Source organism: Stigmatopora argus, chromosome 13, assembly GCF_051989625.1.
Source record: "Stigmatopora argus isolate UIUO_Sarg chromosome 13, RoL_Sarg_1.0, whole genome shotgun sequence".
NCBI lineage: Eukaryota > Metazoa > Chordata > Actinopteri > Syngnathiformes > Syngnathidae > Stigmatopora > Stigmatopora argus.
In genome coordinates this window covers 6,830,322-6,842,951 of record NC_135399.1, presented here as the reverse complement: position 1 = coordinate 6,842,951, position 12,630 = coordinate 6,830,322, and the positions used below count along the sequence as shown (strand labels likewise).

General features: G+C 38.1%; 1 protein-coding gene across 1 annotated transcript in view; it reads left to right on the top strand.

The window, feature by feature from the left end:
• anos1 (anosmin 1) overlaps positions 1-12,630 on the top strand; it is an 88,222-nt gene that overhangs the window by 4,463 nt on the left and 71,129 nt on the right. The window contains exon 2 of the mRNA XM_077617250.1: positions 8,762-8,809. Within this exon, the coding sequence (XP_077473376.1) occupies positions 8,762-8,809 (48 nt within the window). The remainder of the gene's footprint in view (positions 1-8,761; positions 8,810-12,630) is intronic.

Genomic DNA, 12,630 nt, shown 5'->3' with positions numbered 1-12,630 from the left:
GGATCAAATTAAAATGAAGAGTATAGATGTGAATTAAATTTCCTGATTTTCCCCTTTTAAATCAATAATTGTAATTTTTTAATATTTTTTTCTGTTTTTAGTTCAAAAATCATTTTGTAAAATCTAAAAATATATAAAAAAGCTAAAATAAACATTGTTTTAGATCTATAAAAAATGGAATATTTAGGGCTTTTAATCCAGTTCCTTTAATCCATTTATAAAAAAAAAAAATCTAAATATTATATCTAAAATGGTCCGGCCCATGTGAAATCAAGTTGACGTTAAAGCGGCCCGCGAACCAACCCGAGTCTGACACCCTTGGTTTAAACCAAAGGTAGTTTGGTCGATCATCTACTCGATCTGGAATCTGGACCACAGTATTTTTCCAAGTGTGAAGATTAATCAATAAAATGTGAAAGGATCTCAATGACATTTTTTCTTAAACTACTTTGGTTGGGTCACAGGATGAACTGATTAGCTTCAGATCAAGGCCTGGATCTGCACTATGAAAAATGCTTTATAAAATTATTTTAGAATTGTCATTTCCTCAAACTCATTTATTGTCCAAGGTCATTTATGTACTTTGTTTTGGTTCAAGAAGAAATTAATTAACTTCTTGTGTTTTGGGCACACAATGTGGATTTTGATCTTTAAAAGCACAGATGTTGCTCCAAAAGTTGGGATGGAATTCATTGCCTGTCATTGACAACCATCGACATCAAATTGATTTAAACTAGGAGAACTGTGAATGAGTTAAATGGTAGTATCTGCATTGAAGCTTATATGGTAGGATTCAAGGATAAACTGATTAAATTTAAGCAACTTGCCTCTGGATATTTTCTGAACATTATATGTTTAGTTATACTTTATGAGTTGAATTAAATGACATTTGCTGTGTACCTTACCTTTCATGATTGGGCAAATCTGGATACATTCTTTAGCATGTCTTTTTTTTTAGATTAGCCAATTAACTTTTGACTGTTCCAAATCTGCATCCACGATTATGATGCTAAAACACATTACGTAAAAAATTGCGCAAGGCTTTTACTGAAAATCAATATGCATATTTATAAATATATGCTTTGAGGTCCAAGGATGTGGCTCAGGATCAGTTTTTTAAGGCATTTAAAATGTTCACTTTGGCATGAACTGTGAATGATTGATCTATTGTGTGGATTGAGATATTTCTGCCTTTTATCAGGGATTATATCGCAATTTGAATCAGATGGTCTGTAGCCTTGGCAGGGCTGAAGACGTCAAGAATTAGTTGATGACTTTTGATTGTGTTCTAGGATCTGGACATTTTGTTCACAAGCATTCCTGAAAATGAGTGATCCTATTAGAGGAAGTGTTTATGTAATGCCATACGATGTTTTTTAATAAGTGGACGCAATAAATTTTATGAAATATGAACCAGTAATTGTTAAGACTTTTACTTTGAAATTGGTCTGCGACTGCAGATGTGCTAGTACTTCGCACTTGCCAACATCGGTTTTGTAAGCGCTTACAGTGGTTTTTAAAAAGAAAAGACGATTTATTATCTGAGCGTTCATAGAGTTTCAAAACAGAAAATGATATCAAGCCATACATTACAGATTCCCAGCTTCGAAATAGCAAAACCCGAAAATCGATTAATCTCTTCATTTCTGCGGATTTCATATCGATGGAGGAGTTTTCTAATAATATGCTCGCATTTCTTGTCATAACAAAGAGATATTATTCCAATCCTTTTTTTCACTTTAGTTGGCTGTACTTTAAAAGCCCTCAAATCTTAAATGTTTGCACCCTTTCTTTAGGTGCAGCATATGTGTCCTTAAGTGTGTTATTTTGGTGTAGCCTAAGGACCCCTGTAAAGAATACAAAGGGAACCTTGGACCCTTTGAAGTCATTTTCTCCTTCCTGCAAAGAATCTGAAGACCAACACCTCTAAACCTTAGTCCCCCTATTCAAATAAAGGCCTTCCGATGTAAACCGAGCCGTTCAATCCATACGGACAGGCCGCAGGGAACAACAAAAGCCAAGGCTTTCTCAAAAGACACCCCTTAAAGAGGTTTTGTCCGTGTTCCTCAGTTGTCTAGACAATGCAACACGCCCTTAGCCACCTGTTCTGATGTCTCAGTTGACAAGCGCCACCGTTTCCCGTTTGCACGGAACAAAGCAGTAGATTTCACCGTCAGCCCGCCTCCTTCCCCTTGACCCCCAAATCACAGCGAAGGATATCTGGAAAACATTCGGGAGGTCCTTGACAGTCGTCACGGCTGCGTAATGTTCGTACGGCGGAAGAATGTCACGGTGAGTCAGGGCGATGGAGTCCTGACCTATAATTATTCCCCCTCGTTTCCTGACACGGTAGGGTCAGGCTCCGGACAGCTGGGGCAACATCCTGCCGAGCCTCTCCGCTGTCACAGAACCAAATTTGACCCCGCAGATGCGATGCCGTCCATGTTTTATGGATGGATGAGGGAAGCCATCAGATAAAAAAAAACAGGATTGATGATTTTGGCAGTGGTGTCCAAGCACGACTGTCCTAATTAATCGCCTCAATGCTGTTTGCCTGCAGTCTCCACGTCAAGCTCTTATTTACGGGTTGCCACCAAAAGCGGATTGAACCCACGTGTATCGATCATTCCTCATAAGTTAGTGACGACCCCAGCGATTTAATCATCTCCTACCATGCGGAATGAGGTAGTAGTGAGGAATAATTCACTTTTTAATCAACACTTGGCCAAACGGAATGTTCTATTAGCCACAGCAGGAACAGGGAGCAGCTGATGCGTGCCCTAGCCAAGCTGGTACTTATTTTTACCCCATGAAAGGGAGATTTTTCATCTCCTCATGGCTTTGACTCATACATTTTTCATTCTTATCAGCAGTTTGGAGAGAAAGAGATTCTCCGGAGACATGCTTGTACAATCGCAAATTCCTTTGAAGCCATTTGACCAGTAGCCTTGACTCTAAAAGCTCAGCGCTTACTGGCACTGGATGTCAAATTAAAACCCTTTAATGATAAGTTCCCTCCTAAGGGCTCATGGGATTTTTTTTTCTTCTTCTGGATTACATTGTGGGAAATGGCTTTGAACTTGACATTGAACTTTAGCAGACCTTGTGCCTGCCGACCCTCTCGAGTCTGACTGAATCCCACAGCCTCAGTTCGACAACCTTCATTTCAGGCTATTAACCAGAATGAAAGTCCTTTATGAGCGCAGTTTGCAATTTTTCATTCCGTTTTTTTTATGGTCTTTTCCTGGAGATAAGGCTGCTGGGTTGAGAGCAGCTGAATTTTATTTGATCAATAGACCCAATGACCTTGTGTTTGTTACATGGCGAGAGGATGATCGCCTCACTTGTCTGGACAAGCTATTGTTCTCAATGCATTGCTTTAGAACAAAATCTACTGTGGCTGAAAAAAGTTTAATGAGGTGCCATTTGGAGTCAGGTGTTTGATTTACAGTTGTAGCCTTGAGGCACTCATGTTAAAAGAAACATATTTTTCTTCAACTATTACCATGCCCCTCATAAATCTCTGTGCAATTTCTGATAGAACTAATAATTTCCTAAGCCCAAACAAATGCTTTCTACACTGACTACTTATACCCATTAGTCAAGCTGGAGCAACAACAAATGGTCCAAATCTAGATAGTATGCATCTGTTGTTGCATTTGTCCCCATTTCTCTACCTCATTTATTGGTTTATTGACTGCTAAACTGACAACAGTGAGGCGAATTGTATCAAAAAAACATGTAAAATGTGTTTCATGCATAGAGCATAATAGATCCTAACCCAACACTGGTTAATACTCAATTGAAGAGTATTAACCCATTTTCAGGAATGTTTGTGAGCAAAATGTCCAGATCCTAGAACACAATCAAAAGTAATCAACCAATTCTTGACATCTTCAGACCTGCCAAGGCTACAGACGATCTGATTCAAATTCCGATATAATCCCTGATAAAAGGCAGAAATATCTCAATCCACATGATAGATCAATCATTCACAGTTCATGCCAAAGTTAACATTTTAAATGCCTTAAAAAACTGATCCTGAGCCTTGGATCCCTTGGACCTCGAAGCATATATATGTATTTATGCATATTGATTTTTAGTAAAAGCCTTGCACAATTTTTTACGTAACGTGTTTTAGCATCATAATCGTGGATGCAGATCAAAAGTTAATTGGTTAATCTCAGAAACAGACATGCTAAAGAATGTATCCAGATTTGCCCAATCATGAAAGGTAAGGTACACACCAAATGTCATTTAATTCAACTCAAAGTATAGCTAATCACATAACTTTCAGAAAAAAAATCAGAAGCAAGTTGCTTGAATTTAATCAGTTTATCCTTGAATCCTACCATATAAGCTTCAATGCAAATACTACCATTTAACTCATTGACTGCCACTGACAGCGCGAGATGTCCAGTCCATTTTGAATGGGTAGCGGAATGAACCTTTCATTTATTCGCCCCACCTAGTCAAAATGGTTTGTACTGAAAGATGCCCAATCACAGTTCTCCCAGTTTAAATCAATTTGATGCCCATGGTTGTCAATGACAGGCAATAAATTCCATCCCAACATTTTGAGCAACATCTGTGCTTTTAAAGATCAAAATCCACATTGTGTGCCCAAAGCACAAGAAGTTCATTAATTTTGATAAAATTCATCTCACTGTTGCAGAAGGTCAAGTAGGTCACTTTTTCCTTTACTTGTAATATTGTTGTGCTTAAGATCAAACAATCCAAGAACATCACTAGAATGAAGCTGGAATTCTGAAAATATGGACGTGCGATCAGTTCAGATTTCCCTTCAATTTAGATTTCCCTTCAATTTAGATTGGATGTCTCGTACTCTCAATGGCAGAAAGTGAGCTACTGTAAATCCTAATGGTAGAAATTATCTTTTGTTTTGTATTGGCTGGCGGGTTTGAAACCTGTGTTTTAAAAGAGAATAAATATCACGAGATAAGAGCGAGGAATCAACATCCCCAAGCGTGACCTAAAACCCTCGGTGCTCTCAATCTGCTCCCATCGATTCAATGTATGAATCTACAAATCCTCTTACGGTGCCTGTTTATCATCTGGCGAGTTTAAAAACATGTTTTCCATTTCATTATTTTCTTTCTTTCATGTGCTACAGCAGCTGGCCATTATAGCCTTATTTACAGACGCGGTACAAATCCAATTAAGCCTTTATGGGGCACTCATTTAAATACTATGAATTTAAATAAAATACAATTTACAACATTACTGGATGCCATAACCAGTGTATTTTTCAGGGAAATACTCCAAAATCATCAGGAAGTTTTACCCAAATGCCCCCAAATCAACAGGAAGTCACCCAAAATGAATGGGAAGTCACCCTGAAATGGCGAATAATCAAGACGAAATGCCTCAATTGAACAGTCACCTGGGAATGACACAAAAATCAATGAAAAGTGACCCAGAAATGCCCCAAAGTCAACTAGTGACCAAAAAATTCCCCCCTAAAAACTCCAAAACATGAAATGACCTGGAATTGGCAAATTAGAAATTTCTAACATATTTATTAAGTATTACTTTAAGTGTTTATGAAAGTATTACAAATAAAATAATTGCAGAAAATAACAATTATTTGATTACCATATTTTCTGGACTATAAGTCGCACCTGAGTATAAGTCGCAACAGCCCAAAAATGCATAATTAAGAAGGGAAAAAACATGTATAAGTCACACTGGAGTATAAGTCGCACCAGCCCAAAATGCATAATTAAGAAGGAAAAAAAAACATATATAAGTCACACTGGAGTATAAGTCGCACCAGCCGAAAAATGCATAATTAAGAAGGAAAAAAACAAATATAAGTCACACTGGAGTATAAGTCACATTTTTGGGGGAAATTTAACACCTAAAACATACATGTCATCTTGAAAGGCAATTTAAAATAAATATAAAATAGAGAACAACAGGCTGAATAAGTGTACGGTACACTAATGTTACATGACTGACATGCCTGGTAATGTGAGTAACGACGTAACATCTTAAGAGTTATTCAGTTAACTCTAGCATAAAGAACATGCTAACAAGTTTACCAAACTATCAGTTTCACTCCAAATCACTAAATCCAATGAAATCTTCACCCACAGTGTTACTTTTAAACAACTCCCTCAACTCAGGAGGTAGATAAGTCACACCAAAGTATAAGTCACACCCCTGGCCAAACAATGAAAAAAAAAACTGCAATTTATAATCCGAAAAATACGGTCCATTTTTTTCCAAGTCTGTAAATTGTCACTTGCCCCATAAACAGTTAAGCTGAGTGACAGCATCATTCCTCGCAGTGATGGAAGTCAGGAATTGACCCGCCGCCTCCCCCCGTCAACACACGGCCCTCCGTTGCGAGCGTGAGGTGGCCCTCTTAGCGCAATTAGGAAGAAACGGTTGGTATCTGCGGCCCTCGCAGGCGCGCTGACATCAGTTCCCGCCTCAGTGACCTCGGGGACGTCTGTTGAGAGATCAAACGGCTAGTCAGAAGAGCTGAGTTCGCCGTTGAGGGCTGAAACTGACCAGAGGCTCACCCTGCGGGGGCCTGGATTGCTGACCCCACTTTCCTGGTTGAGTTACACACACTTAAAGTGCCTCTTTTGTGTGTGCTGCATGGGAGTCAATCAGAAAAAGCAGGCCATGCCCCTACTTAGATGTCAGAGGGCTTTGTCTTGGGAAAACAAGCATCTTTTCTGGTGCAAAAGTGAAATTCTTTAAAAAAATTGAGTTTTTTTTTAAAGAAACAGTTATCTCTTGGACTCAAGAAAGGAAAGGATGACGTTTTAGTTTCAAAGTACTTGAAAATAAACCTGTGCTTTTCTGATTCATTTTTCTACATATACACCAAGGGTGTCAGACTCGGGTTGGTTCGTGGGCCGCTTTAACGTCAACTTGATTTCACGTGGGCCGGACCATTTTAGATATAATATTTAGATTTTTTAAAATAAATTGATTAAAAGAACCAGATTAAAAGCCCTGAATATTCAGTTTTTAATAGATCTAAATGAATGTTTATTTTAGATTTTTTAAAATATATTTTTAGATTTTACAAAATGATTTTTGAACTAAAACACAGAAAATATTGATTAAAACAATTACAAATATTGATTTAAAAGGGGGAAAATCAGGAAATTTAGTATACATCTATACTCTTCATTTTAATTTGATCCTAAAACAGAAAGTCGGCACTCATGATTTACTTTCCCGGGCCACACAAAATGATGCGGCTGGCCAGATTTGGCCCCCGGGCCGCCACTTTGACACCTGTGGTTTAAACTATCTGATGTCCTCTCTAATCACTTCTTTAAAGGCAATATTTCAGCTGTTACTGCTATGAAAGAGGATCATATGTATAACAGGGTGGCATGAGGTTGAATGGGGCTTACAATCAAGGTTAATTCATTCATTTTTCCAGCCAATTATCCTCACATGGGTCGTTGGGGTGCTGGAGCTCATCCCAGATAACTACAGGCAATAGGTGGCGTACACCCTGAATTGGTTGCCAGCCAATCGCAGGGCACAAAGAGACTAAAAACCATGCACACACAATTATACCCAGGAACAATTTGGAGCGCATGTTTTTGGGCATGTGGGATAAAACCAGAGTGAAAGCCCACACTTCTTCTACCATGATAAAAGGTCATGGAAACAGGATTTCATGCATGTTGTGGGACACACAAATGATAATTCATATTTAAATAACATTTTTTTGGCCGTCTTTCATGATTGCGAGGATGAAAATCAGTGGATATTTAGGTTTCCGACTTATTTTAACGTAAAACGTAAAAAAATGATTAATTAAAATTGAAAAAAATGAATGTATTTTTATCCCTTTATTTTTTATTGAAAACAGAAAAGACAATTAAAAAATGAACACATTTTTACACCATGTAAATTAACAAATAAATTAAATGATGACGATGAAGATGATGAAAAGATGATTGATATTTAGAGGCTCAAAAAGATGTGAACCATTTTGAGGTCAACAGTATCTCAAAACAATAAATTCACAATCAAAATAGTTGAACGCTCATTTGACAAACAACTAATCATTAATAAGTCGATTGATCATTGCTGCCTGAGTTGAACTACAATTTGGGGTACTCGGACGTTTCGTCGAAAGACGTTTGGTCGAACGGACGTTTGGTCGAACGGACGTTTGGTCGAACGGACGTTTGGTCGAACGGACGTTTGGTCGAACGGACGTTTGGTCGAACGGACGTTTGGTCGCCGGGTTGTTACTGTTGAAACCAGCTCTCAAAATTATAATCATGAGAGAGAGAGTGAGTTTAATATCTAAATATCTAATATCAAAATATCAACAGTAAACTGTCATCATTTGACAGCGAGCGAACCCGGCGACCAAACGTCTGTTCTAGCAAACGTCCGTTCTACAAAATGTCCGGTCGACCAAACGTCTTTGGACGAAACGTCCGGGGACCAAACGTCTTTGGACGAAACGTCCGGGGACCAAACGTCTTTGGACGAAACGTCCGGTCACGCAATTTGGCTCACATCCTTGTAAATTTAAGTTGTAATATGTCTAGAAACTAAGCATTTTTCGAATGATTCCTGTCAACTCTTCCAGTTCAAACAGATTGGATGTCTAAGGTTGTCATTGGCAGTAAATGAGTATGTATGTGTCTTAAAGAATGTGTTAATTATGACCCGCCATATTTTGAGTAGATTTTAATCTTTTAATAAGTCCATGCGGTGTGATGACAGGTGCTACTTTTCTCCACAGAACAACGGATCCTTGGTGTGGTGCCAGAATCACAAGCAGTGCTCCAAGGTAATTCAGTTCTACTTCAGTCCTTAACACCACGCGTGCGTGCCTCATTATCTCGTAGGATAATACAACCTAAAGTGCAGGAGTCACGGCAAGACTAGTTTAATCACGCCCGCAGGAATCACTCCCAGACACTTTGACGCAAAACGAAAATCTTCGTCTTTCAGACACCAAATGATTCAGAAGAATTCACGGCGGGTTTTTCGGATTCTTGTTATTGGGAATGTGGATAAGAATGCATTGTACGTACTGACCCTCCCCTCCCCCGCGGGCCATGTTTGTGTTTCTTGCCCCGGTCCCTAAGAAGTCTGATATAAAGCTGCTGCTGACAGCTCGTTTGGAAAGATGGCGCTGACAAGCCCGTCTAGATATGTTGACAGGGCCCTCGGAGATGTTTCAAGCGAGAGTACTAGGAGAGCTATGCCAGCTCAGCAGGGTCTAACTTTGCAAATGTGAACAATGCCTATTAGAGCTGTCAGACACACTCATCTTTTCACACAGCGTGAAAGCGGAATTCAATGCTGTTGGGCCAGAGTGGATTCAAAACAAAACAAGTTTGCTGAAAAGCGTTTTGTCTTACGGGTCGCTTTGGCTGGGGTGTGTGTGTGTGTGTAAAATATATGCAGTGAAAACATTGGAACAGAACATCTTTTGACATGTTATTACAAAAATGTAGATGTCACAAATCAATTTTCTATGCTGCTTATCTTCATTAGGGTGACAGGAGAGATGGAACCTAGCTACGAGAAGGCCACGTTTAGATGTTTTGACACGTTTTTGTAATAAAATAAGTGAATGAAAATAAAAATGTTAGGTTCACAGGAATTTTGAAATTATGACTTATGGCTCCAGCACCCCCCGTGACCCTAATGAGGATAAAGCAGTTCAAGAAATGAAAGAGATATAGTATTATTAGTTCTATTTTAACAATACTTAAATGTATAGTCTTACAAGGCAATTCAGTGCAGTGGCAGAAAGCATTTACATATATTTGGGGGGATTTTGTAACTTGGATCTTGTTTTCGTATGTTGGAATTGTCATTTGTCTAACTTTATTTGCACATCATAGTGTTTCGTAACCTGAAAATGTCGAATTTAGAGGCATTCGTAAGTAGAGGTAGAATGTATTGACCTTAAGACACGTGTCAAAGTGGCGGCCCGGGTGCCAAATCTGGCCCGCCGCATCATTTTGGGTGGCCCGGGAAAGTAAATCATGAGTGCCGACTTTCTGTTTTAGGATCAAATTAAAATGAAGAGTATAGATGTATATTAAATTTGCTGATTTTCCCCCTTTTAAATCAATAATTGTAATTTTTTTAATCATTTTTTTCTGTGTTTTTAGTTCAAAAATCATTTTGTAAAATCTAAAAATATATTTAAAAAAAGCTAAAATAAACATTGTTTTAGATCTATAAAAAACTGAATATTCAGGGCTTTTAATCCAGTTCTTTTAATCCAAAAAGTCTATCTAAATTTATCTAAAATGGTCCGGCCCACATGAAATTAAGTTGACGTTAACGCGGCCCGCGAACCAACCCGAGTCTGACACCCCTGCCTTAAGATATTGCTATTGCATTTGCAACCATACAAGTAGACACTTAAAATATGTCTGTCTACATATTATACTTGCTTCTGAAGCACTGTTTAAGCTTGGTAGGTGTGGTTGTGGGGTCAAGAAAAGCCTGGCAGCCCACATAGCTTGTAAGGCACTTGGACAAACCCTGGAGTTATTGTGTGACTTTGGAATTGTAAAAATTGAAAAACCGTATGGCATTTAATGTGAAGAATGTATAGTCTGGATAAAGCAAAATCAAATTGAAATTGCTTTAATCGTTTTCATTTTATTGATAATTATTATCACATGTAATGAAAATGCATTAATTTTCAGCCAATATTTAAAAAAAAAACATGTTCATTATAGAACAATAGTCACTTAAATCTAGGGCTTTTAAGAGTTATACCATGTACTGTTTTTCTAACAGGCTTACAAATATTTGGTCAAGGCATTTCTTGTATCTTCACACAGTTAATAGAGTGGTTACGAGTGCAGACGTATGCTATTTACAACTCTTTTGATGTGAAAGAATCGCTAAATTCCACTGTCTCGTGCTTGAGTGGAACTTTCACAAGCACACTCCAAAAAAAGTGCTACACTTTTTGTGCATCAAAAAAGTTCCCAAAGTCTTATGTTCTTTTAAAAAACAACAAAATCACTACATTATATTTTTTGGGGTTAAAAAATTATGATAAATTCTTGAACAAATAAGCTGATCGTTTTGCGTTGTCACATTATACGCACAATGTGGTAGACCCGATGTCGTATGATTCAATTTTCCTTAAACAAATTTCTCTCAAACCCCAATGGCGTCTCGCCAAAGCGTACATGCTGAGCAACTCAATAAATGACGTTAATTAGCTGCCAATGCAGGAAAAGGCACAGCTGGTGACAGTGTTAATCACTGTCAGTGTCTTGGAGGTACTTCCTTGCAAAGAATTACCTGAGTAGGCAAAAGTCCTCACTCTCTTCTAAAGAACTGGAAAAAAAACTGCACAGTGGTATCTCAAGATACGAGTTTAATGCATTCCGGGACTGAGCTCGTATGTCGATTTACTCCTAACTCAAATGAACTAAAAACAAATTAATTCGTTCCAACCCTCTGAAAAAACACCAATAACAGGATATTGGATTGGAAAAACATTTTTATTTGTTGTAATTCGCCATCTATTAACAAAGTAATAAATAACTAGTGGCTTAATAGTACTAAAATTAGACGGATTTTTGCGGAAGGGAGAGAGAGGGACTTTTTGCATGGCAACACACTCATAACATAACATAAACAAATTTAAATGAATTTGGATTACGATGCAGACACACTCAAAAATGAGTTTAATCTAACCTTACACTAAACTTAATTCTAATTTTGTTTCACATTTTTATACCTTTCTTCTCCTGGGTTTGCTCTATTTGCCCCGCCTCCACCCTGGCTTTCAGATGCAACCTATCGAGGGTTGTTTGCTTTTGTCTTCCCTTCAAAATATTCCAAAAATGATGTACACAAATGTCCTCAAAATAAGATAACGCCCGACCACTTTCCAACGAGAAGTAGTATATGCTCCTCTCGTTTTAGCGATCAAGCTCCACCATTCTGCATTGACAAAGGGGGGAAAACACTGAAAAAATGCAACGCTCCGCCCAGTGCTCATAGAGACAAATTGTTTCGTATCTTAAGATAAATATTTGCTCGAAATTTTACTCGTATCTCAAATTGCTCGTATGTCAGGGCACTTGAATGTCGAGGTATTACTGTACTTGCAAGTGCAAATGTTCCCAGCACTTTGACTCACTAACGAATAAGCTACAGCGGTGATATTGTGCTCTTGTGCATTACCAAATTGCGTGGGGATGCTGTAGATTTAAACTTATTTCCTATTAATTTTGGGGCATGTTTGGATCACTTTCTTTCACAGCCAGTCCTCCTAGCTGTAAGGGATTTAAGTGTTTATCTTTGTTGGGCAGGGAATTACTTAAATGTTGATTTTGTTCTTAAATGTTGATTTCCGGGCCACTTCTAGTTGATTTTGGGTTACTTCCTATTGGTCTTAGGACACTTTGGGGAGTTTAATGTGCCATTGGAAATGAATGGGGCCATTGAAATTGTATGGGAACATTTTTAGATTGGTGGAACTGTATGTTTTTGTAAAAAACTGCCTGATAATATTCATATAACTTCACCTGGCAAAGCATCCCCACAATGAAGAAAAGTAAGTTGACAGCATCTTTAACACATATTGGCCTTTTATGGCTTCAAGTCCTACTGTGACCC